Source organism: Hemibagrus wyckioides, linkage group LG05 (genome assembly GCF_019097595.1).
Source record: "Hemibagrus wyckioides isolate EC202008001 linkage group LG05, SWU_Hwy_1.0, whole genome shotgun sequence".
Lineage (NCBI taxonomy): Eukaryota > Metazoa > Chordata > Actinopteri > Siluriformes > Bagridae > Hemibagrus > Hemibagrus wyckioides.
The window spans coordinates 16623425-16651012 of record NC_080714.1 but is presented as its reverse complement, the minus strand read 5'-3'; the positions used below and the strand labels follow the sequence as shown (position 1 = coordinate 16651012).

The 27588-nt window shown below is 38.4% G+C and overlaps 1 protein-coding gene across 2 annotated transcripts; it reads left to right on the top strand.

Moving 5' to 3' along the window:
• Nucleotides 1-319: 319 nt before the first annotated feature.
• Nucleotides 320-26906, top strand: si:dkey-70p6.1 (uncharacterized protein LOC570575 homolog). 2 transcript variants are annotated; one of them, XM_058388909.1, is made up of 8 exons: nucleotides 320-678; nucleotides 2722-2794; nucleotides 13535-13759; nucleotides 16255-16312; nucleotides 17540-17627; nucleotides 17926-18497; nucleotides 23321-23446; nucleotides 23650-26906. In XM_058388909.1, the coding sequence occupies exons 3-8, from the start codon at nucleotides 13626-13628 to the stop codon at nucleotides 24214-24216; spliced, it is 1545 nt and encodes a 514-aa protein (XP_058244892.1). In that variant the 5' UTR covers nucleotides 320-678; nucleotides 2722-2794; nucleotides 13535-13625; the 3' UTR covers nucleotides 24217-26906. The 2 variants fall into 2 exon arrangements, with proteins under 2 accessions (XP_058244892.1, XP_058244894.1); XM_058388911.1 differs by having other exon boundaries at nucleotides 321-678; nucleotides 17540-17573.
• The last annotated feature ends 682 nt before the right edge of the window (nucleotides 26907-27588 follow it).

Here is a 27588-nt window from a genome sequence, read left to right as displayed (position 1 = left end):
TTCAGTCACAAACACAGGATGTGATGCAGCACAACAAGTAATATCAGAAACAACGACTGGTATCATTCTTGGAGCTGGAAGAGACATGGGTGTGGTTCTTTTGCCCTCTAACCTGTCCATGCATGAAATGTCAGAATCTCTGTATGTCGTTCGTGTATCATCTAAATATTATGATCACTGCAAATGACCGTGGAATAGAGGCAACTGAGCAACTTTGTATGTTCCCAGAGATAATATATAGTTCATATTGTAAGCGGATTTTTTTTTACACATCTGTCCATGTATAATCCCTGCCTACCTCCTATGTGCCACTAGGTGGCGCATGTAAAGGATTGTTCGAGCGCCGCGCTGCTGTCACACGCGCAACCGAGAGCCGGAGAGACGAGGACGTTTTATTATTATTTTTTTCAACATTCGCCCATCCAAAACTGCGAGCAAGTCAAGCCTTCCCTTGCCAGAGGTGCTAAAGCCAGACGCCAGAATAATGGCGGTGCGGAGAGAAGGCGGTGATGATGCGGATGTTGGTCGCCGCGGCGCGCGCGAGCTTTCTGTAACAACACGCGCGGAGCACTGATTATGCGCACGGGGCTGCGACCGCGAGTCCCAACAGTTCAGCTGCATACTGAGAGAAAGACAGAGAGAAAGAAGCTAACGCTGACCCCGGAACACCTAACCTGAGTGAGTACGCAGGGCTAAGCCGCTCTTTAATACATGCCTGTCTGTTTCGGATGATGCCTTCGTCTCGCGCTCATTGCCCCTTGCACATGTCAAACGTCGAATGCTTTTGCGTTTACTACATCACATGTGATATACAGCAAATAAATATTTGTGCAATCAAATGATTAGTAGGTTAGTATATCGGTTAGTGCATTAAAGGGCATGCACTGGTATTAGACTGAAAAGGAGACGCACACACGTGTGTATCCGCATCGGTCTTTGTGATGCTGCGACCAATTAACCGATTTTTACCGAGGCGACCTTTGATGTGAAAGCAAACGAGGCGGGGACGTTTTGCCATTCTGTGAAACCGTTTCAGTTGTGTATTAGGCTTGTCGGCGCAATCAGATAACGCAAAAGCGCCATTCATGCAATGACTTTAATTTGTAGTCTGTGAAGCGACGGAAACCCGCTTTCTGTTTTTCTGTGATAGCTGGCGACGAGTCTGCACCGCGCGGACATTTTGACTTTGAGCTTATTTGCCGAGCGCAAGGGAGACACGACATTTTTTTGAGACAAAAACTGTGTGGCCTGTGTGTCTGCAATAATGATTTATGCATGCTATATGGAGACCATATAGAGCAATTCAGGGGTTTAACTCTGACCTGTTTGGAGGTGAGTGAAGCACCGCAGTCCAACACAGAGCGACTGGCGGAGGATGAGACACGCTAGGGTCATGTGCAAGGCCAAGGATGGAGACAAGCAGATGTAAAATGTGGGCGTGGGTCTTTAAGTGCTCAAATCAGAGCCCGTTTTGCATATTTAAAGCCCATACAAGAGCTAATAGAGAAGAGGACAGAGTGCTTTGAAGGAGCCAGAAAGCCCTGGAGCCAGGCTGCTCAATCAGATAAGCTTTCAGTAGGCTATATTGATGAGGAATGGAGGGAAAGGGCTTTTTCTTACCATAGGAAAAAAAAATATATAGAAAACGATATAGCCTGTTGATGACAGAGATGTCAGTGTGATATCATGTGTCTATTTTGTGTGCATTTCAGCATACGGTAACAAGATGGATGAGTAATGTTGCGTCCTTAAAAACAAGGCTGGCTGTTAAATGAATACAAACTACTATTTTCATTGTAAAAACCTTTCTCAAAGAGGTCTCTCCGAGGATTAAGTCGGCATCAGTCTATGACAGTAAAGAAAAGTCAGCATGCATGTTTGTTTATGTAAAGAAGAAGGTAGACCAGTACAGAACATGTGTTAATTAATAAATATTAATGACACAAGCACAAAATCCCAGAGGGGTCCAATGCCCTGGTCCAACGCCCAGATGAGGACAACAATTATACGTGTTAATTGAACAACATGGAGATGGGGGGAAAACATAGCTGAAATCTGATTAATCATTCTGATGCTTTGTTCTACTGCCTCCCAGCGGGAATCGGCACCTTTTCCTCTGTCTGCATATTTAGGGATACTCTGACATTCCTGAGACATAAATTCATGAATGGATTCCTGAACTGTGCCCTTGCATTTACTGAAACACTATAATTACAGTCAGGAAGCTCTTAGGCCTGACAGACTTGACTAAAGCAGCTGGCTATTTGAATGACATTTAGATTGCACACATGAAAGCAGTCAAGCACATACACATCCTAAAAGAGTATCAGAAAGAATCATCAGATGTGAGAAAAGGGTTTAATCTTTAGACTTTCCTGGAAGCACAATATGGAATAAAGTATCCTCCCTTCATTTTCAAGTAAACTGCTAAATATCACTGCCACTATATGTATAAACCAATTTTTCTGCCTCACCAGCAAGAGCTCATTTATTACCTGCAGCTGGGTGATAAGCGGTGTGTTCAATCCACGAGTGAAGCTGCATTGTGATGGAACTTTCCATGAGGCCTCTCTTTATTTAACATGGAGCAGACAAGCAAACATGGTGTCTGACTGATGAATGATGCCCGGAAATAAGAAAAATGCAGGTTCACTTGTGTGTATGCATTTGTATATGAAAAGACAGCAATAATTATTTGATTCTTTGCATGTTCCTTTTCAGGGATATTTAAAGATGGTTTTGCAGCCATGGTCACATGCTCAGTCCAGCTTGGATGTTTGATGTGACATTCTATGTGAGTATTCTCTCATTCTGTTTTATCTTTGGACAAGGGAGTTCATAAGAACTGATTTTTAAAAATATTGTGTAAATGCATGTGTGGATATGTTTCATAATTCATACAGCCATTGCAGGGATGTCTGGGCTTCCTGACTCCTGTGGTTTGGGTGATCTTAAGGGCCTAAAAGATGGGGAATCACTTGTGATTCTATAGTCCATCCAATAAAAGTAGACTTCTATTGTTGCAATGTCTTCAGCAGACATAGTGTGCATTATACAGTAAATACCTGGGTGCCAGGTATTTAACTGATTCAGTGGGCTTCCATGAACTGAAATATGTCTACATCAGTTTCTGTATTATTATCTGAGGTAAAAAGTATGTAAACTGTTCTTTCCTTGCTTGTTATTCTATAGTAAAATCATTAATTCTGTTGCCTGTATTTCCCATATTTCCATTAGGTCATTTGTTCTTTGTCTTCTGTGCAGAGTGTGTAAGTGCTTTCTTGGTTACAGTGGGATGGCGCAGGTGCATTGCGGACAATTTGACAGGCGGCATCTGATGAGGAATTAAATTGAATAGGCTTATGTCCAAAACACAGATAAAAGCCTTATATTCACTAAAGCACACTTCAGCTAGTGAGGTTTCCGATATCTTTAGGCAGTTATTACAACTGGCTCCTTATCCCATATGATCTTTGCAGATAGGCAAGATTATAAATTAAATAAAAAGAGTTCCATCGCTTTAGTGATATATATTTATTAGATTTTGACACAGGGGTATTAAAGTATACTGTAAGCAGAAAGCAAAAAAAAAAGGTTTGGCATAAAACTGAGTTGTTTTAGACTGTCATTTCTGAAGTTAGCTGACAGGTTTTCCCCTGTATGCCACACATACAGTATACATTAAACATAAAGAGACACATTGCTCATGTAACGTCTTCTGCTAAATATTACAGCATTCCTGGAAGATAATTGTATAATTTGATCAAATTATTATACAATAGTAGTAACCATAAGTCAGCAACAAGATATGTGAAATATTTTAGTTCTTGGGGAGTCAGAGAGCAAGTAATATGGTGTATAATTTACTGAGAAATTAGACTTAAATGAATGTAAAGATAATGTGTCTAATCAATAATCAGTTAAATGTGAGAATTGTGTATTTCATTTGAAAACTAACTTGCATTACTTTTCCTGTTCATATGAATGATTAACACTACACAGCTTACCAGTGAATAAAAAATAAAATATACCTGAATAAATAATAATTTCCAGTATCTAGAACTGACTTGCTCCTTACTGTAAGTGATACTAGTCGAACCTGGTATTAGCAAAGAAAACAGTCTTAGTTAACTATTGACGATTTACCCCTTAATGTTAGCAAATTAGCGAACTTTACCTCAACATGCTTTTTCAAAGTAGATAGAGTTAATGGACTCTTAGGAGACAAAGAAGACTGTCTTTGCTTACTCCAGCATATTGAAGCATTTTAATGAGATGAAACCTTTTAAGGTTTAAATACAAATGTAAGTAACCAGTAAGGATTTTTTTTTAATCTCTGGCCAAGGAAAGCTGTGTGGTCATGAAGTCAAGGAGATTTATGTTGTTGTGAATTTAATTTATTATTAATTTATTTAATTTATTATATCAGAATTTAATTTATTTAGTTGTTCAGTAAAGGGATAATACACATAAAAGTACAAACTCAGTAATAAGTAATATAAGTGAGTTAGCTAGCTATGGAAACATCAGCCAGAACATGGGAGGCCTGATTACTGTCACTCCATTTCATTTTAAGGTCAACTGTAACGCATAGAAACCACTTTCTATAACTGAGTGTACAGAATTGGTGCAGGTAGATATTTGCCTGAGATAACAGCAACAAGTCTAACATGCTGAATAAGCTGTCAAATGTGCTTGATGATTGTTCACTGATTGCAATTTGCCATGGTGCAGGGTACATAGATTAGAACAACTAGCAACAGTATGCAGCCAAGACCGCACAAGCATGACAAAATTAGACATGGCTGACAGTGACAAAGGCCAGGGACTGATGATACAGTGTGTTGCTGTTGTCTCAGGCTTCTTCAGAAGTGCCCCCTGAAACGGATATAAAGATGTTATAATTTAACCATTGCCCCATGGAAAGTAGCAGACAAATAATGGATGTCGGAGAGATTCTTTGGAAATTGTATCTCTAAAGATGTATTGAAGGATGGGGTCGCTGCTGTCACATTTTGCCAACTATTGCTGTTCAGTTATTTATTTTATTTATTCCCACATGAAATTGGACTCCATAGAAAAAGGAGGAAAAAAGAGGAACAGTGCAGCGAGATCACTGGGCTTGGGGGACTGACATGCCAGCTTCTTTCTTTTTCTAAAATCTAGGCCTTTGCAGTAATTAAAATATGCAATTTCTCCATTGCTCCATCTCTCTTTCTCTATTTCTCTCTCTAGGGTAGTAATTGGCAATAGAAATGGGAGCTCAAATCTGAATCTGTGATGAAAGTTTGTCGTTGTTATGTGATCTGATTTCTGCTGTGGTACATTAACAATAAAGGGACTTGAGTTATGTGCTAGTGACCTTATTGTTTCAGTTTGAAAGCCTTAATGGTTCTGGGTGTCTTCTTGAGAGTGTATTAATGGTGTACCAATATACCAGTATGACGGAGTAACATTTTAAGCAAATATTCTTCCACAGTTGCCAGATCACAGAAATGTTATTTGGAGGTTTATTCATCCCTTATATCTTTATTGTAGGTTGTGCTATTGATGCAGTACAGCATTTTTGTCATCCTCTTTGAATATGTAAAGAGGTGGGAATTTACCTCATTTTCCAAAATATCCATGATTTTTCACGTAAGCATATGTGAGCTTAATTTTGCTACTTTCTGCTATTTTTATTACATTTAACAGTAAGCTAGTAGCCACGTAAGATTCTATCCACAACTAAACAAAACAACATATAAATTAACTCTTTTAGTTATAGTAAAGGCATTTAGGCACGCACATTGTACAATGACAAGCCAGTTGGCCAGGTCATAAGCCAGTTGGCCAGGTTTCATTTTAATCCTGTTGAATATAAGTAAAGCATTAGGTAATTGAAACTAAACAAAAGCTAACTTTATAGCAAGTTATGCAAATTATTTACTACGTCAGTAGGCTGCATTGATATGTCATTTTCTTTGTCAAAATGTGAGATACTATGCATGTCTTGTAAGCTCTTTGCTGGCATGAAATCAAAAAGACAATTCTATAGAAACGTTGGGGTTAATTAGATGGCAGCTGTATAGAAATTACTTTTAAACATGAGACTTAATGTAATTGGGTTATTCAGAACAGAGCCACACCTCCAATTATAAAAGAGTGTGCACACTTATGCAACCAGGTTGTTATGATTTTTTTTCCTGAAATGTTTCTGACATGATTTTATCATGGTTTCATTTTTTGTTTAAAAAAATCTGACATTTTAAAATGGGAGTGTTGATACTGTATTTTATATCCATTGTATGTTTTATATGAATGTGACAAAGTCATCGTTTTACCCAAGCTTTACCATAATTGAAGCAGCTGACTGCATACCAGTGCATAAAACAAGGTCCATAAAGACATGGATGAGCAAGTTTGGTGTGGAGGAACTTGACTGGCCTGCACTTCAACCCAGTAGAACACCTTTGGGATGAATTAGAGCGGAGACTGCGAGCCAGGCCAAAACTGTGATGCCAAAACTCGCCCTATGCAGCTTTAACAGCTTTAACTCTTCTGGGAAGGCTTTCCACAAGGTTTGGGAGTGTGTTTATGGGAATTCTTTGACCATTATTCTAGAAACACATTTGTGAGGTCAGGCACTGACGTTGGACGAGAGGTCAAGAGCAGTCTCCTCTCTAATTCATCCCAAAGGTGTTCTGTCTGGTTGAGGTCAGGACTCTGTGCAGGCCAGTCAAGTTCCTCCACACCAAACTCACTCATCCATGTCTTTATAGACCTTGCTTTGTGCACTGGTGTGCAGTCATGTTGGAACAGGAAAGAGCCATTCACAAACTGTTCCCACAAAGTTGCGAGCATGAAATTGTCCAAAATGTCTTGGTATGCTGAAGCATTAAGAATTCATTTCATTGGAACTAAGGGGCCAAACCCAACCCCTGAAAAACAACACCTGAATTCAGTGATTTGGAGGGGTGTCTCAAAACCTTTGGCAATATAGGGTATGTACTCAGGCTGACTGAGTTTATTGATGTGTTTATTTATTTTTATTTTTTGATTTATTGATGATATGGTTATCATGTACTTGGGATGATGTGGTTTCACCTTTTCACATTCCTCTGAATCCTCTGAATACTGCTAGGAGTGGCAGCAGAGTCACAATGTTTACTATAGAAGCTACAATAGTAGGGAAATTATTTTCAGTACAGTCTGCATCCTCTGCATAGAGAAATAAAGGTTGCTGGAGTATGATTTTTTTTTAAAAGGTTTTGGGGAACTTGCAGCCAGACAAAAAATGATGAGGTACAAATACATTTTAATTGCTTTTTTCATAAAGTCACTGGTGAGGTAACTGTCTGATCTTTGTGACTAAAGGCATAACCATAATGTTGGGACAGCCCTATCATAGAATTTTTTTTGTATCATGCTACCATCCACCATCCCCCAGCCCCAACCTCCACCGCCACACTTTAAAGCTGATTATTTTCATCACATATTTTCATCACTGGGGCATTAGAGAAGAGACAAAGCAAAGCCCTCACAATGGGGAAGCTGTGGAAAATGTTCTTTAACCCTTTAAACAATCAGTGTATTTCATCTATTATAAATGCTGCTTTCTGAAAAAGCATTGTATTCCTTTACTTTTCCTTCATGAAATATATAATCCTGAAAAGATATCAATATACTGTATACTGTATAATTACTACAGTCTGATTTGCTTGGCATCGCAGTCATAAATGCAGTATTGCATGCACAGTCCCCTCCAAAACTATTGGAACAGCACGGCCAATTCATTTGTTATACGTTGTGATGCTTTTCCAGGCTTCTACTGTGAATTCTTTCAGTTGTTTGTTTTATTGTGTTTCTCCCTTCAGGAGGTGAAATGCTGCTCAATTGGGTTAAAGTCTAGTGATTGAGTTGGCCAGTCTAAGACCATTCAATTTTCCCCACTATAAAGTCCACCCTATTTCACAGATGAGCTTGTATATATTGGACATAAGCAGATCCTTTCTACCTCTACACTTCAGTCTTTCCATAATTCTGGTAGAGATTAATTTTGGTTCAAGAATTTTTGTGGCTCAAATCCGTGTTTCTTTCTGAATTCCAATCTGGCCTTCTGAGTCTTGCTGCTGGTGAGTGGTTTACGTGTTGTATTATGGATGCTATATTTCTGCTCTCAGTAGTCTTCTTTGAACAGTGGCTTGTGATACCTTCACCCCTGCACTGTGGAGGTTGTTGGTGATGTCACTGTTGTTTTTTTCACAGCTCTCATAATGTTTCTGTCATCAGCTGTTGTTGTTTTCCTTGGCCAACTAGTTTGGCGTCTGTTGCTCAGTACACCAGTGTTTTTTTTCCGGATATTCCAAATTGCTCTAATGGCTATGCCCAGTGCTTCTGATTGATTTTCCATTTTTTGTCAGCTTTAAAACGGCTTGCTTTTCTCCCATAGACAGCATTCTGATATTCATGATGGCTTATCCTTTTCAACAACAAATGCAATCTTCACAGGTGAAACTGACAGGAAAAAACGAGAGTACATGTTAAGAGCTATTATTTATTTAACAGTCAGTCTAACAGAATACGTTTGGGTAACAAAAAACAAGTCAGTCACATGTTCCAGTATGATCACCTAAATTTTAGGTGAACTGATACTGATGAAGTGTCTGATGTTCTATGCTGGGTTAATACACATATATAAATAACATGAAATTAAGGGTGAAATTCTAAACACTCTTCTAGTCTTCATCTTTTTATTTCAAACCCAAACGTCTTTTCTCTACGGCAAAATCAATTTAATTGGCCTTGACTTTCCAGTTTTGTAGACTCTACATGAAATTCTACAATCTTATTGTTGCATTTTCAATGCACTTGCTTTTCTCTTGGAAATGTTGGTATGTGATTTTTTCATTCACAGAGCATTCTTTTACATAAAAGCCACTCAAGCCTCCTTACAGGTTATGAATCAGCTGTTTTCAGTGCATGAATAATCCGTTGTTGTGTCATCATATGAATTATAAATGAACAGAATGGCTGATCCTGCTTAAATAATTGTTCATATTTCAAACATGTAAATGTCCCGTCTCGCTTTAATGGATTAGACCATTCTTTTTCTGGAGTGAAAAGAAAGCTAAAAGTAGAGACAACACAGCAGGCACATGATTCTAGATCATCCCTGACTGTGACTATGCAATTAAGCTGTAGGGAAAAATGGCTATTTGCTGGTTAATTAGGCCATCGAGAAATACAGTACTACTGTGAGGTCTTAGATATGCATACTGAAAATAAAATGTACTGCCAGCTGAAGATAATATTGTGACTTGAGACACCAAAATTTTATTCTCTCCTCAGAGGCCATGCCAGCCTATGCTGAGGTCTGGCTAAGAGTGATGTCTTCAGGCATATTTGAATGATGCACTGCTCTGTGAGGGTGAGGATTAGAGCTTTATAAGGAACCACCTGAGCCCTTTTAGTGCAGATGTGGGTTTTTTTGTGTGTTAGGTTTTTCAGAGTATTGTTGTGTGCCCTGAAACACAAGCTGATTACCCTGAATGTTACACTGCAGTGACAAGTGTTTTTTCTAAGGGACAAAAGAGAGAGAATGGAAGAGAGAGTGTTAGAGATGGCAAGTGAGGTGGACAGGCAATGGAAAAAAGAGATTTGGTTAAGAGGGATGAGAGTTTCACAATTTTGTTTGCATGAGCAAAAGTGTTAAAGTGAGGGATTATACGAATCAGTAGGGCAGTAGAGCGGACGCCAGTTGGCTGACTGTCATCACTGAGAAGACACAGGTGTTTGAGGAGATTTCAGGGTAACTCCTACCTGTCCTGCACGTTTCAAAGAGTGTAAAGCAGTAACTCTACCACTCCTAGTATAAGCACCTTAAAAAAGTCAAAACATCCTTACACATGTTTCAACCTAGCAGCCTGATGACATCTTTGGATCAGCAGCAAAAGGCTGAGTTTGCTTATGACAAAATTGAAAGTCTTCCTCTCTGAATTAGTCTGTATTTATTAAGGCAGGAGAACTTTTCTGAATACCCTGAACATCTTAAGCTCCTCACAGAACCTGGTCAAAGTGTTGGGCTTTGACCCTGGTTAAAATGACAAAAAATATCATTAGACAACCCCTACCCAAATCAAGTCAAAAAAAAAAAAAAAAGGAGGCAAAAAACAATAAATAAAGCGCAAAATAAAAATCTGATTGGCTCTCCACACATAAGCATTTGCATTTTCATACAGAAACAAATAGACTTTTTTCCTTAAACAAGACAGGAACTAGAACTGAGTGATGAAAAAAACCAAGTGCAAGACTGTCTCCCAAGCGTAATTTTCTTATTTCTTTTTCTCATTATTACTATTTCTGCTCAGTAATAGTAATAGTAATACAGTAGGCTGTAAAGAAACAGAAACAGGCCAAATAAGGTCCCAATTTCACAATGTCTATTAATAATAATATCCATAATCTTGTTTATACCTTTATACAGTATATCATGTTAGGAATATAATATAAACCATGAAGAAGAGTCTGTTTTTTTTTTTTGTTTTTTTTTTGCAATCTATTGCAGATATGTGAAAAAAAGTTTGCTCTGTCCATGAGTTGTATAATTAAATGTATAAGACCTGTATTCACCCTTTCTAGCCCAGTCAGTCAGTAAGAGAGATAAACAACTGTGGGAAAAGACAGCTCATCTTACAATAGTGTCTAATACTAAGCAGAAAATTAAAGGGAGAAACGAGGAGATCGAGTGTTGCATTTTGACAGAATGTAGAAGAGAGTTTCGTATTTGTGAGAGAAGATATATAGGTAATATTTACAGCAGGATTGCTTACTTGTAGTTTTAAGGTTTAATGAGATGATATTGCACTGTGGAGTATTCTCTGGCTTCTTTTAAAACACATTCACATTGTCCATTTGGTTGAAGAAATGAGACTGTGTTACCAGAATGCTGTTTCGCAATCAAGCATTTTAAAGCTGTATCTGCCATTGACTTGCTGTATATAGGATGTTTAGAAGATGGATGACTGCTTAGAGGATGGAGTATAATTATACTGAATTCTCCCTGTGACCCTTTAGTGGATGTATCAGGGAATCTATTTTCTGAGGTTGGTTGTATAGTTGTTCTAGTAAGGTTTCTGCTATTGATCGCTTGGTAATGATATGATTTGTTGTATATCATGGAGGTAAATCTTAAGTAGCCATCTTGCGGAGTTCATCATGGGTGCAGAAGGCATCTGCTGCATTTGAGACAGAATGTCCCGTGTGTTTACTTGTCTGTGAAAAACCCATCAAACTAACAACAGTTTTATTCCCTCCGAGAACAAGGAGATTAAAAGAAAAGTTTTTTCCCTCTATGTTTTTTGACATCTCTTCACAGCAAGAAGACCTGCCTATGTGCAACACCATTTTTAGTCTTTGTCATGACTCATAGCTCACTTTGATACTACGGAAAATGAGCCAGGCGATTAAAACATGCTAATTTTGATTTCGACATCTCTACACTGCCAAATTAAACTGTGATGAATAAACAAACAAGCAGTCAGTCACACAAAGCAAGCATCCCCCCCCCCACACACACACACTCCTACACACACTTCATGTTATTTTCAGTCAAGAGCTGTCGTGTGATATTTTCTAACACTCATATTGCTATTACTGGTACTTGGGTGATGTTAAGGCTCATAATCATGAATAAAAAGCCTGTACATGGAATTATGAGCCAAATGTCCCATTCAGAACTCTAATCTTATTCAGGACCATTCATTGAGATCTCCAGCTGGTGTGAAAAAGGCACAGGGAGACACTATGAGCTTAGAAGAAAAATAGGAGTACTATAAGAAAAGCTAGTTCACCACTCAGCGATGTCCCCTGCTAAGAAGGTGGCTCTTGTGGCAAGAGGGGATGGTATTGCGGTGGGCTAAAGAGTGTTGGTGGGATGATGAGATTCTATGAAGGCATAGATTGAGAGATGAGGTTATATGTCTGGGTCATGGATACCCAGGCATTGTAGTGTATGCAGTGGTAAAAGTGGAGGAAAGGAACAATAGAAGTGAAGTACTTGAGAATGATCATGTATTATGGGCTTTACTCTATATGTTGAACAAAGTGTTACGAAGATAGTGATGGATGCATGAATAACACCCAAGGTATGTTGCATGGTCCAAAATAGTCTTCTTTGAAGCAGTTTTTAATTTAAGAATTGATCAGAAACTAACACACTAATGCATTTTGTAGATTAAAATGGTTTGAATGGCTTTTTATTTCCATTGTAATGTATGCTAACTCAATGAAAACTGATGTCATGTTAATAACATGAGATTAATGTGGTCACGTCGCTATTTGTTGAACAGTACTATCAAGGGTTAAATTAGACTGAAATGAACAGAAGTCAAGCTCCGACATCTTGGAACAATGTGAACAGCAGGCAGAGTTGATCTCCGCTATTATAATTTAATTCAACTATAACTCATATGTAATACAATATTAATTAAATCCATTAAATTATTAGACATAATAAATTGTGCCATCAGACATCCACTAGACAGCTGCTGACATTAGACTCCCATGACTCCTCCTCTTCCATCCTTTTTTGATTATTCAAGTGTTTCTGCTGCTGTGTGTTTATAGCTATGAATCCTCTGATCTTGCTGATTTTCACAAATGAAAGTCATAGTCAGCGATAATTAACAGCCATGTAAATACATCTGCTTATTAGAGAAAAGTGTTAATATTCTGGGTTAAACTATTATAACGGAAAATATTTAGATCGGATTTTGATGCCCAATGAAGTTTCAGTGCATTTTTAATATTTTTTACAACATCTAATTTAAATGGTACTGTGTCATACATTGTACTGCACATTGTTCACAGAAGTAAAGCTAAAGTAGAGTAAAGTAGATAAAGTAGGTGTTATTGTAAAGTAGATCAGTAACACTGCTTTTGGGAAAAAAAAACTTTGAATGTATTTTCTTATATTAGTAATAGCTAATGTCATTTTATATAATTCTAAAAAATAATAATGATAGCAAATAACAACATATGGCAATGGACTATACATTGCTCCTTCATGCCTTGAATGTTTCCAGTAGTGTGTGCACTGAAATTAACATAGGCTAAGTATAGCATAGGGTTCTTCATATTGTTTGGTAAGTTCTGATTCTAACTTTGAATCTAATTTTCCACCATCTTGCCCAAGGATTGTGCTTGGAAGTGCAGAGTCTGCATTATAATAGGTAAGCATCATTTTTCAGGCAGCAGAAGCAGTCATATATATTGGCAGGTTTGGTGCCTGATGGTTGTGAATATGTCAGCATGAAAAGATCAAATCTCCCCTCTGAACTGTGGAGCTGAGGATAATAGTGTCAGCCAGGGGCTGACTGACAGCCAATAGGGGGAAAATGACAGTAAGTGTGAGACAAAGGGAGATAGATGGATCTGGGATTCCTCTCCTCTCTCACATGCAAGGATTCGGATGGATGTTGCTGTTTGATCTAAATGGAACAAATGTGCCCGAAAGAAGAGCTTACTACTTGCCTTCCTCTCCTTTGTTCCTCAGATCCTGTGAAGTCTATACCCGGTTTTTGCCTGTGTGTGTGCCCGTGGCAGAGAGTGGGAGTGTACGAGCGAGCGTGTGTTAGCACTCTCACATGGCCTCGATGCAGGACGGGGTGAACTTCACTGCTCCCCCCTACGGCAAAGTGTTGCTGCTCGGGGCCATCGCTGCTGCCTCGGCCTTCGTCGTCACCATCTTGATTGTCGTGCTTTGTGTGGGCTGCCACAGGTGAGCGAAAGATGGAACACACAAACACACACCCATATTCACAAACACAGTGGGTTCAGAAAGTATTCAGCCCCCTTCATTTTTTTGCATTTGTTATATATTAAGTGTTAAAATGCTTTCAGTTGGATTTTTTTGTCCATGAATCATCCAACTTTTTGAAATTTTTTGCAATGTTACTTAAAATTGAAAACTGACATGCCTAAACATTTATTAAATACTTGGCCAGCAATTACAGCTTTGATTCTTCTTAGAAAAGCTCTGCAATCTTTGCATACCTTTCCCTATTCTTCCAATCAAATTGTTTGAAACTACATTTATATTACAATAATTTACAAAAAGTGAAGTAAACCCTCTATAAATATGAAGCACTGGCTAGTTGATATTGTTAAGCAGAGGCCATATGGATATGGCATCTCCGAATGGACTATGATAGAATACAGCAGTAAGCTACAGTTTATCTAATGAATTATAGATGTGTTTTTTTTCTGCCTACTTGATGAGAAATCTTCAAGTCTAGTCTTTGGAATCTGGAGCTTTACCCTTGATTCCCACAGTCGTTTCTAATGGGAGAGGGGAATTCAGAGGGAATTCAGACATTTAACAGTTGTTCTTCCATTGACAGTAAACATATTCCTGCTCAATGTTGTTTTGGAAGGGAAAAAAAAATTGTGAAAAAGCAGTTTTGGGCAAGAATGTGAAGCTCCAGAGCTTTGACCAGAAGGCATTGGTATAGTTAATATTAGGGTTTGATCCTAATGTGAGCTTTAAAGATGTATATACACCAATCAGCCATAATATAAAAACTAATGACAGGTGAAGTGAATAACAATCATAATCTTGTTAGAGTGGTCACCTGTCAAAGGGGTGGGATATATTATGCAGCAATGTACAGTCATAACAGTCAGTTCTCCAAGCGGAAAAATGGTTGAATGTAAGCATATGAGTAACTTAGACAGAGGCCAAATTGTGATGGCTAGACAGATGATGCTCTGAGCAGCATTCTTCTAAGAACATCCACGTGGATGTTACTTTGACATGAACCATTTACCTAAACACTGGTTCAGACCAAGTCCACCCGTTCTTGGAAACAGTATTGGCCTCTTTCAGCAGGATAATACTTCCTGCCACACTGCAAAAAATATTCAGGGATGGTTTGAGGACCATAATAAAGAGTTCTAGGTGATGACTCCAGATTACCCAGATCTCAATACAACTAAGCATCTGTGGTATGTGCTGGACAAACAAGTCTGATCCATAGAGAATCTTGATGCGAGATTACACAGCACACCTTCAGAGGTCTTGTGGAGTCCAGGCCTCGATAGGTCAGAGCTGTTTTGTTGACACAAGGGGGGGGCTACATTAGGCAGGCGGTTTTAATATTATGGCTGACCAGTGTATGCAGTATAATAATCATGATAAATGATATCTGTGTGTAAGGCTATACTGCAGCTAATTAAAATATGCTTATATGCTTTAGCTGAACACTTCACTGTTAAGGGTCTTGCCCAAGGACCCAACCATAGTGGTTTGGAGGTACAGGGATTTAACCACTGAGCCAGCACAACTGACCAAGTAGTTTTTGTTGATGCATTAATCTTTTATTTTATTAATTTCATTAATCTTTTAAGTTTATTTAGTGGTAAAAGTGGCAAAAGTCAATGTAAGGTGGCTCAGTTGTTAAGGCCTTGACTTGCAGCACAGGATGTTCTATGTTCAAATCCCATTACTGCTTAACTGTTATAGCTGGGCCCTTGACCAAGACCCATAAAAGTGAAGTCTTCAGCTAAATCATATGGTATATTTCACTCAGCTGCAATTAAACCTTACACACAGATATCAGCAGTTGTTTCCTACAACAGTTATAAGTCAGCTTTTGTAAGTCGCTAAAAGTCGCAAATATACTGGACTATGTGATACTTTATACTATGTAAGATATTGCATTACTTTACTGTAAATATGATTAGAGTACTTATTCGGCAAACTGGTTGCCAATAAATGACTGCAAAATTCAATCAATTTAGAGTCAGATTTTACATTGTTGGCCTGAAACCTTTTCCTGTCTTGAGATACAAACACTGGTTATGCTTGGTTGTTTTATGCGTCTTGAATTTTAGGATTGTATATAATTCTGTACAATCTAATATAAAATACAACTGTACCCAAGTCACATTTAAAACATATTCAAATCACCCAAAATATTTATGTTTTATTTAGATGTTTATTTTAGCCAGATATCACAAAAGGAAAATCTCTCTAAACCAAAATCCCTTCCATTTATTGTTTATCTTGCACAACAAACCTGGAAGTTTAACCGTAATGAACTTAAACCATGTCACAATACGATACACCACATATCTAAGAAGCATAAACTGACCAGGTTAAATGAGTTTGAAGTGGGCAAATGGTTCTCAATCTAATTGTGATCCATGAACCATAATGATCGAAAGAGGCTGACGTATAATAAGTGTGTTTTGTGCTCATTGTGTGTTTAACAGGAAGGGGAAGAGTCACAATGGTACTGGTGAAGAGAGAAAGCACAGACTCATGGACATGGTGACCATCTCTAATTTTCCCAGTTGACATAAAACTATTTCCTTGTTATGTCTGCCTTTAGACTGCACTGACAGGTGAGAAGATTGGGATCTGGACATTGATGGCTGCATACAAACATGGCTATGTAAATAGGCAGCTTATTTATAGATCATTTCATTACTCAGGTAGCGTGTGATGTTTTGGGTGACCCATTCAGGGTATTGAAATTTAGTTCATGAATCTGAGTTTAGAGTTGATGGACAAGGAGCTTCTCGACTGTATCTAGATCACTCATTTAAAGCTGATAATTTGTTGCTTCCAAAATGATTTGTATGAAAGCAAATCTAATAGTAGTTTAATATATTAAAAATGTATTCATGCTCATAGTAATGAATTGTCCAAGGGGTTGTGTTGCTGTTTCACAGCGCTGAGGCCCACAGTTTGATCCTTGGCTCAATATACTGTCTGTGTGGAGTTTTGTGTGGTCTACCTGGGTCTCCTGCTTTGCAGTTTCCTCCCACTTCCAAAATCATGATGATAAATGGATTGACTATGCTAAAAATGGTGAGAATGAATGTGTGAATATGAGTGTTCATGGTGCCCTGCAATGGCCTAGAGTCATGATGAACCACAACTATTGCGGTTGTTAAAGATGAAAGAATAAACTAATTAAATAATTTATATTTTATTATTTAAATCCCATTCCATTATTTTTCTGTATATTTACATGTGGATTTGTTGTTAGGACACAGTGAATCGCAGATAATGGATGTTATACAGCACAGAAATGCTCTCAAGGTCACACTAGTACATTACTGAAACTTGTTGATGTTTAGGACAACCACTGCTCTGTGCCTTTAACTGTTTAGCAGTCTTGAAGTCCAGAGATAATTAGGTCTGAACACCAATATGTTTTATTATTTTCTCAGCACACCTGCAGAACCCAACTCTAAATATGACCTTTTGTTAAAGATGCATTGAAGCATATGACTGTTTAGATAAAAAACAACAGTGTTCTCACCTGTCAAGTGCCACCTTTATGCTCCACACACATTAATGATTTTGCTTTGCAAATATTTACAGTACAAATATATTCCACTTATACAAATAGACTGTGGTCTTTATAGTAGAAGTTTTATCTTGATCTGCTTTCTACTTTTTACTCTTCTTTAATAATGACCTTTAACTCAAACTATGTTCTAAAAGTCATATTAGGCTATATGGTGATAATGGTCTCTGTTTTTTTAGAACATATTGCGGCAGTCAAAGCTGCGCTGCATCAGTAAGTCAGACACCAAGCTCCATGAGATGAACAGACTCAACTGCAATGGCAAAAGTATGTACATTCGCTTCTCACACTGCTTGATAGTGTTACCGAGGCCGCAGAACCGCCTCAAATTCGGATGTAGAGTCGGAGCATGCGGGATGGTATAAGTTTCATTTCGGGATACAATTCTTTTCTCTGTTCTTTTGTAGTAGAGCCACCCGTAGATGTTTTTTTCACTTTGTGAGGGTTGGCGCCGTCTGTGCCGCCTTTGCCTCTGCAGTTTAGCCCACAATTTTCTGTTCCTTTTTTGATATACGTACTACATATTCCATAATCTATAGAGCTTAAATTGATCTTCAATCTTCAGAATCCTCCAAGAAGAACCGTCCAGCCAGCATGGACCTGCTCCTTCTGCCAAGCCGTCGCTCCAACTCAGACCTACGAACCTCACAAGGCCGCCAGGTGCCCCAGGTGCCCTCAGGAGAGGATAGAGAGCACACATACGCTGAGGTGGGGCGCCGTTCGTCACCTACTCGCTGTCCTGAGGCAGCACTCAGGGGACGGGCCGGAGAGACAGACACCCCAGCTCCCCCAGCTGTTCCCGCCAATACCCCAGCCCCACCTGATCCGGATGGGGACAGCCTGGATGGTGGGATTCCTGAGCCTGAGACCCTCCCTCAAGTAATGAACCCGCCCCCACAGCCTCCAGAAACAGCTGAGTATGCGTGTATCAGAAAAGTTCGCAAGGTCGACAAAGCTGCCCAGAAGAGGGATAATGGCACTGAGACAGAGGAGGGGCTTGGGCAAGTGCAGCGGCACAGTAGTGGAGAGATTCGGCATGCTCCACCTAGTCATCCAGCTCCGCCCCCACCACACCCACACAGTCAGAAGTTGCCGCGTAAGAATGTGGAGGCTTTCAATCTTCCTTTCTTTCCAAAGGTAGGTGATGAAACAGGTTATTGGTTTCACACTGAGGGAGATGAGCCAGTATCGCAAAAAATAATAACGATGATGATGATCATAATGATGATGGTTATTTAATTATGTGCATTGTGTCTCTGTGATTTTTAAACCTAAATAATAGTCAATTTACTAGCTTGCTTACACTCATTTTAATATGTATAAATTTACAGTATCAGTTCATCTAAGGTAGCATAAGAAGGAAAAGAAAATGTGTCAAACATGCTCTCTAATTACTAGCAGTGGGAAGAATACAAAAGACTTGAGCAAAAGTAGTAATAACTGATTAATAAAAGTAAATTAATTAAATGCTAATTAAAAGTAATTACTCAGGTTAAAATCAGACTGATAGTTAAGTCATTTGGTTACTAATTAAGCTGAATTCCTTTACACATTTTCACATGTCTACAACTGACTCAACCAGTCTGAAAAAGTCTTTTATTCTGTTTTATTTTTCATTGTAGAATAGCCATAACACAACCTTAATTATTAAAGAAATGCGAACTTAGGTTGATAGGTTAATGAGCCAAATGCTGCTGAGGTTTCAGTAGCTTGCTAGATGTTAGCTTACCAGTACAGTTCTATATGTTAGATATCGAGTTTTGAAATGCCAACATCTCCACTGGATGGCATGCATACTTTGCCCTTTATTATCACTCTGTTTCTTTTGAAGCATTTAAAAGCGGAGAAGCCTGATAAACTGGACGAGGAATGCTCATCTGTCACCAATTTCACCTGTTTTTGAGGGACACATGATTTTGTTTGTCAGATTTATTTTTTTGCAGTTTTTTTGTTTACCTAGCATACTAGTCTTGAATATATAATTTATTATAATGTATAATTTTATTGTTAATGTCAGTGATTAAAATAAGGGTAGTGAAGTTTAATATTTAATTATTGAAAAAAGAGTCCAGTAAAAACACTGTGATTTAATTAGATTATTATTTTTTTAATAAAAAAGGACCTTACATTACATTGAACCGTATACTCAAGAACTGTAGTGAGAGTACATGTAGTTTTGTCCCATCTTTTCTAATTACACACTTCTGTGAAAACTCCTGACACTCGTTCTTGTCCATTTGGCATTCCTGCTGAGGCATACCCAGAAGCCATATGCCATTTAGATGACGCAATACACAGAAACCCATATGCAATGCCTGTATTTGCGTCATTTAAATTCAGGTCATAGACGTCTAGCGACTTCCTGTTGATACAAAATATATTTTCTCATTCAACAAAAGCCAGTAATCTTGCCATAAATATTCAGATGTAGAGCGTATACATTACAGCTTGGACAGATGATCACATCTGAGTGCTTTACATTGCGTCTATGACAGGAGTATTATAAAATGTAAAATAAAATACTTCACTGAACATATATTGTACAGAATTGCCACAAAAATAAACTTCATAAATAATTAGAGTGAAAAATAAGCTAATCTAGTACGCTGTACTACTCACTTTTCTATTTTGTGCTCATGGGAATGTGAATTAAACTGCAAAGTATGGCCAATTGTTCCCTCAACACTGCCAGGTTGGGGAAACTCATTAAGCTTTATGTCATTAGATCCACTGAGTGGTTATAGATGAGCTAGACAGTCAGCAGGGGGAAAGCCAGATGGATTGCACTGACCTTAACACTCCATTAGAGGACATGTTTCAAACTAGCTCTCTGCATCTCAGAAGTTTAACAATAATGATTACACAGGTTAATCTACTCCAGCTGAATGTGAATTAAACTGTTATATATTAAACATAAATTAAATTTGTTTAAAAATTGGGCACATGTTTCTTTAGTGATACATGTTCACATAGGTTCATTAGTGAAGAAGCTGCCACTTATGGTTTGTATGCAAGAGGCTTATGCCAGATCTTTGCAATTTTTTTTTCAGCTGGTCACTTTTTTTGTTGGTGAAACGTTTGATGGTAACTATTAATTATTAATAGGGCATGTGTAGACATAGAAAAAGCCAACTAAATCATATGATTATCATAGCATTGATGGTGTATACTCTATATACACACACTATATTATTGGCATACAGAAGAGGTAAAGAAGTGAGTGCAGGCAGGTTGGAATGGGTGGAGAAAGGTGTCGGGAGTTCTGTGTGAGAGAAAAATATCAGCGAAAACCAAGGGGAAGGTGTACAAGACAGTGGAGAGACCGGCCATGCTGAATGGTTTAGAGACAGTGTCACTGAGGAAGAGACAGGAGTCAGAGCTAGAGGTAGCAGAGCTGAAGATGTTGAGGTTCTCTTTGGGAGTGACCAGGTTGGACAGGATTAGGAACGAGTACATCAGAGGGACAGCTCATGTTGACGTTTGGGGGACAAAGTTAGGGAGGCCAGATTAAGATGGTTTAGACATGTTCAGAGGAGGGAGAGTGAGTATATTGGTAGGAGAATGTTGGACATAGAGCTGGAAGGCAGGAGGCAAAGAGGAAGGCCAAAGAGGAGGTATATGGATGTAATAAATGAGGATATGAAGCTAGTGGGTGCAAGTGTTGAGGATGCAGAAGATAGGGCTAGGTGGAGAGAGATGATTCGTTGTGGTGACCCCTGAAGGGAAAAGCCAGAAGAAGAAGAAGATATTATTGGCATATAGAGCATTTTTTACTCTAAAATTTGTAAATGTATCCAAGGATCAGGATGCGAATTCCATGTTTAGTGAGTTGAGAAATGTTACAAAATGACTGTGAAGGTCTATTCTAATCAGACATTTATTTTAGTTACACACATATAGCTCACATGTCTTAAAGTTGTTTCCTGCTATGTCTGTTTTTTTTTCTATGGATATTCTATGATTTACAGCATTTGGCAGATGCCCTAATCCAGAGCAACTTACATTTATCTCATTTATACAACTGACTGAGCAGTTAAGGGTTAAGGGCCTTGCTTAAGTAGCTGTTCACCTTAACCACCGAGCTACCACTGCCCTAGCAGCCAGTAAACTTCTACTAAGGTTTAGGTCTCTTTATTTAATTACAATTTTCGTTATCATTTTATTTGGCTTTGAAGCTATAGTGATTAAACTGTAATAAAACATAATGAGGTTTTAAAAAATATTTGATTAACAGTGCATATACACTGATCAGGCATAACATTATGAGCAGTGCCAGGTGAAGTGAATAACACTGATTATTTCCTCATCAGGGAACCTGTTAGTGGGTGGGATATATTAGGCAGCAAGTGAACATTTTGTCTCAAAGTCGATGTGTTAGAAGCAGGAAAAATGGGCAAGTGTAAGGATTTGAGTGAGTTTGGCAAGGGCCAAATTGTGACGGCTAGACGACTGGATCAGAGCATCTCCAAAACTGCAGCTCTCGTGGGGTGTTCCCAGTCTGCAGTGGTCAGTATCTATCAAAAGTGGTCCAAGGAAGGAACAGTGGTGAACCGGTGACAGGGTCATGGGCGGCCAAGGCTTATTGTTGCACGTGGGGAGCGAAGGCTGGCCCATGTGATCTGATCCAACAGACGAGCTACTGTTGTTCAAATTGCTGAAGAAGTTAATGCTGGTTCTGATAGAAAGGTGTCATAATACACAGTGCATGATGGGTCAGGGCTGTTTTGGCAGCAAAAGGGGGACCAAGACAATATTAGGCAGGTGGTCATAATGTTATGCCTGATCAGTGTATACTGCAAATGGGTGTCAAGTTTACGTATAAACCATGTGTCATAGTAAGGTGTTGGGCCATTGCAAGCAACAAAAACGGCTTCATTGAGTCTTGGTGTTGGTTCTGGAGCTGCACAGGAGGGATTAATAGCATTCTTACAAAAAATATTACCTCAATAAGCATTTTGATAAAAGTAATGGAGAGTGCTGTCTAAAATGGCACTCCTATAGTTGCTCAATTGGTTTGAGATCTAGTGACTGTAAAGGCGTGTAAGATAAGATATGATTTAAATCATTTTTAGCAGATCATTTAGTGACTCCTCGTGCCCTGTGCAGTGGGACATCCCTGAAGAGACTACTCTTATTAGAACAGAAGTGTTTCCTCATAATACTGTATAAAGGTGATTAGTGAATGTAAGTTCATTTGAGGCAAGTGGAAACAATATTCCCCACAGCGTAATAGATCTGCTGTTTGCCATTTATTTTGTCACCAAACTGTATATAGCCTTTACAGAAAAATTTAGGTCTCATTTAAAGAACTGGAGTGTTTAAGGAAACTGTGTTTTATTAACTGATTTGTTAAATGCATAATGTTACTTTAAATATTATTATTATTACTATACCTTTAGCAGTAATATTTTTAAGGCATTTAAATGTATGCATGTATTTCCAGTGTCTCCAACAATGCTTCTCTGTAATAGTGAAAATAAGTGCGGGTGTGTTAGACTGGTCTTTAGTATTCACATAACACTCAGTTCTCATATCGAAATAAGTTTTGACTTGTGTTTACTCAAACTGAGTCTCCCAACACAGTGGGTTGGCAACCTTAATGCTGACCCAATCTCCTTAACTACAAGCTTGTCAGAGCAACTTACAGCAGTTACATCATACAATAGAGAGTATTTCCATCCCCTGACTTAATAATTATGTTTTTTTATTTGCAGAATTTATGTCCTATGTACTATAGCTAGATTATGCATTAAACATTGGAATTCAGTACTGCTTCACTAATTGTAATTGGTTGCTGCTGTCCTTATGACAGACAGACAGACAGACAGACAGACAGACCTTACAAATGTCATCACTACATTGTCTTGATTCAGATTCAATTTGAAGCATCAATAATGTAGATATTTTATCAGATACAGTCTGTACATGATATGAACTCACTCTCTGTATTGTCTAATCAGGAGGCAGTGTTTATTGGAAATGGAGAGGAGTATATATGGAAGCCTCCTGAAGATGATGACATCATGTACCAGCCCAAGCACATAGGTCCTCTGAGCCCTCACATGGGAGAAAACATGGCAGCCGGGGTACGTTAGTGTTTCTTTATTCAGTCCCTTCTTCACTATAAAACAGCTTTTAAGGTGTCAAGGCTTTCATTTAATTAGTTTAGAAATAGTCATAGTTACAGTTCACTATTTCTAGTCTAGAAATAGTCATGTAAAGGTTGAGGTATAGATTAATGAAGGCAAAGGCATTCATTGCAACTCATATCTACTGTGTTGTTCTTCAGATCTCAGATATGTACTCTAAAGTCTGCAAACCAGGCAAGAAGAAAAGAGGCATGCCCGGCTCACCCACAGGTCCTAGGGATATTGGTGGCTATCGGACCTTGGCCCGAGGTGAACGTGATGGTGGCTTTAATGTGGTAGTGAAACCACAGACATGGGCACCACAGGAAGCAAAAGGCTCAAGGATGCCCTCTGGCTCAGTGGAAGAGCACTGTTACGAAGCCATTGGTGCAGAGGAGAGCGACATGTCTTATGAAGCTGCAGAGGTTGGCGGAGGCGGAGGTGGAGGAGGTGGGGGATGGAAACGAGACAGGCCTCCACCCAATGCCAGCGCAACCCTCCGGCCCAAGAAGAGAAAGCCACAGCAGCCACAGCACCAGCCACCTCCGCCACCGCCTCCTCCCCAGCATACGCCCAAGATGCAGCACCTGCCAGCCAAAGCACTTTTGCTGCCAGGCGAGAATCTCTACGAGAGCATCCCTGACCTGAAGCAGGGCTCAACTACATCCAGTACCACCACCATCTTCACTTTTAATGACGGAATGGAAATGTATGTCACTGGCCTGTAAGGGCTCAAACTTAAATCTCAAATGGAAAGACCCCCATCTTATAGCTGAGTGGGAACGAGAATTGACAAGGCAACAACTCTTCCTGCACTCATTCACACATCATGTTTACATTTCAGCCCTATGGTTCCCAAATAGCCCCACACATTGCCTTAGAGAAGCAGTCTGGAAAAGGGGGCTAACATTACAGAAGATATTGTGCTAATGTATTCAGTGGGGATGCTATTGCATCATACATGAGTTTGGTAAACACACACTGCACTACCACTTCATATCTAACACAGTGTATCAGTATTAATTGCCTCTGGCTTGAGATTTGAAAGTGTGGTAGAAAAAAGTGATAACACCAAGGAAACAACTTAGACAAAAAACCTATTTCACTTAATCACATATCTTTTGAGAGTAGCAGACATTACAGTTCACAAATCACGCAACATATCACCATATAGGGGGAAGCCTGTTCAAGGTATCCTCCAGGATTCTGTTTTTGATAGTACACTTTCTTGTGCATTAGTTTTCATCTAAGTTTCCATCGGAATTGCGGGTTTCGTTTGTTTAATTTTATGTTTATTCCAAAGGAAAGGACAAAATGAGCACAACTCTACTGAGCAGAAAGAATACTAAAATGGCACAGAGTATTTATACTCAATGTTTTAGAGTATACTGACAGAGAAAAAATGAAGCAGTGGGAAAACAAGCCCCATATTTTAGAGACGAACCAATAGCAAAATATAACTATTAATGAAAGTCTGGCTCATACCACTATTGTCAGACCTTGTATTGTAGCTTGACAATGAACACAGGCCTTTATCTAAATTATTTATGAACACATCCACAAGCTTTGGGAAAATATGTGGCACTATTTTTCTAGTGATAAAGCCTCTATTTCTGTAAGGGAAATCTATGGGAAATAAATATAAAATAGAGATATAAAAAGAGTATTCCCATTCACTGAATCACACAACTGCATATTGGTCAGCGTATTCAAAAGCACAGAAAAAAATCATATACTGCAAATTTTCCTCTTCCAGCACTTAAATACATTATAGACTCCTTTTGGGAGTCTATTTGAAAAATCAGAGCTAAAAGGAATTTCATGATAATTATAGTAGCAATTAAAAAAGAGATCCTAAAGAGAATAAGCAAAAGCTCAGGGAAAGCAAAAAATATATAAAGGTAATTGAATTAGTTGCACATGGAACTATTTTACTCTAAGTAATACAAAAAAGTTTAGAGGATTTTAGGCATTGGACCTTGCCCTTCAGAATTTTTTTATTAAGTTTATTTGTTTTCATAGTATTATCTTTTTTTCTTGTTTTAGCTCATAACATAAACACCTAAATGGCTGTGTATGAAAGTCACCACTGCCGTACAATACAGTACAATAATGTTTTACGTTGTTAATACTGTTAATGCACTTTGCCTGTTGAAAAAGATGCATGTATTAAAAAAAAAAAACATACAAATGAAAAAAAGGTGATGAAAAAAACAAGTTATCTGGTGTCTGAGAATGGTTTATTTCTTGCTGTTGTCGGTTGCTTATTTGATTTAATTGCCTTTTCCTCTGCTGAAGAGAGAGCACAATGTTTTGCTTCAGGACTGATGACTGAAGGTGAACTTTGTCTACATCTGACATTACACAACTGGAAGCAGAATGTGACTGGCCATAGTGAATAAATCATAGACAATTCTCTTCATTTCTCCAAATGAACACCAATCAGGATGTCTGCATTTGGCTCGAACACCTTTTAGGGGGACATATGCTATAGGTGGAATTTCACCAAACCATCCTACAGCACAATAATCAACTGTATTATAATAATAATTTGGAATAATTTAATGAAACACTCTATTGATGCTATTCGAATGATGGTAACTGGTGTGAGTATAGTGCGCTACAGTGGTTTTTATGTCTAATGCAGACAGCATTATTTGTGACGTTCCTCAATAATTGAAGGGAAAAAAAAGAGAAAAGAGTTAACCTTCACCCGTGAGAATTAATATTAGTGTAAAAAGAGGCCTGAACCCATGGAGAAAGACTGCAGTCTATGAGTCTGGCACACAGTCACTGTCATATATGTTGGAGCAATGTTGTAAATATTTCACAAAGAAATGAAAAGAACAGGAGGATCAAGGTGAAGTTGCCCTAGGTGTATTTGAAGATGTGTGTTTTTTTTCGTTTGTTCATTTGGAATGATTTTTCTCTGGTGAAAAATTTTGCTCAGCAGTATCTCTGTGGGTTTTGATGTGTTTGGGTTGTTTTTTTTTAATTATTATTATTATTATTCTTTTCCCGTGCCATTTTGAGCTGTAACGTGTATTTCAAAGATCAACTGAGTATTAGTGTGGCAGCTGATGTTGTGTGTTTGCTTATCAGACAACAGGGTTGTGTGTTCCAGCCGTGTAAGTACTCATGTGCAAAAGATTGTAATGTTTTTATAACAAAATGACTATTCATAAAAAATGTCAACAAGTTTATACTTTTCTAATAAAGTAGCACCTAAAAACCTGACTTGGATTTACATAACATATTTTGTAAGAATGCAAGAAACCTATACCCGGGCCAAAGGCATAAAGACACAACTTTTAAGTCCACACAATTTATGTTACCAAACATTTCCTGTGTTAAATCAGTGAGAGTAGATCCATATATGTTCATTTCAAAATAATAGTTAAGAGACAGATTTATTTCAGCTTTTTATTAATTATATCAGATTTTTATTGTTTTTATTGTGCATTTTGATTGTTTACCTAATACATTCACTATGTTGTCTTTTATTACAGTTATTATTGTTTTTTTTAAGATGCTTAAGATCATTCTGCTGAAAGAGCCAGTTGAGATGCCAACTTTCCTCCTGATACCATCTATTTTCTAAAATGCACCAATATTTTTCCTGCAAAACACTTAAAAAACCTGATACTACCACCCCAATGCTTCGCAGCTAAGACTTAGAGTTCTTAGGTTTAAAAGACTTTTTACATGTATAGCACAGATCATAATGGCCAAATAGTTCATCCAACCATATGGCACTTCAAGAGGCTAGTAATCACCTGAACACTTCAATCTGGCTTTTCAATGCTGGTCTTATTGTAGGGGCTTCTTTCTTCCAGAACAGCCTTTCAGGCCATGCCTCATATGCCTCTATTTCCTTTCTTGTTATTGTCTTGGTGTTCAGTTGAACCTATGAGTTAAAAGTTCTTTGTTCCTGGGAGTTGATCTGTGCTTCATACCTGAATGATGCAGTGTCTGTAAGGTCTCAAGATTTTATATTTGTATGTATAGATGCATGTGTTCAGTTCAGTTGTTGCGGAGGTCCTAGCTGACTGAGTTGCTTGGACTTTCCCATGGTATTAAGGACAGAAAAACACACCTTC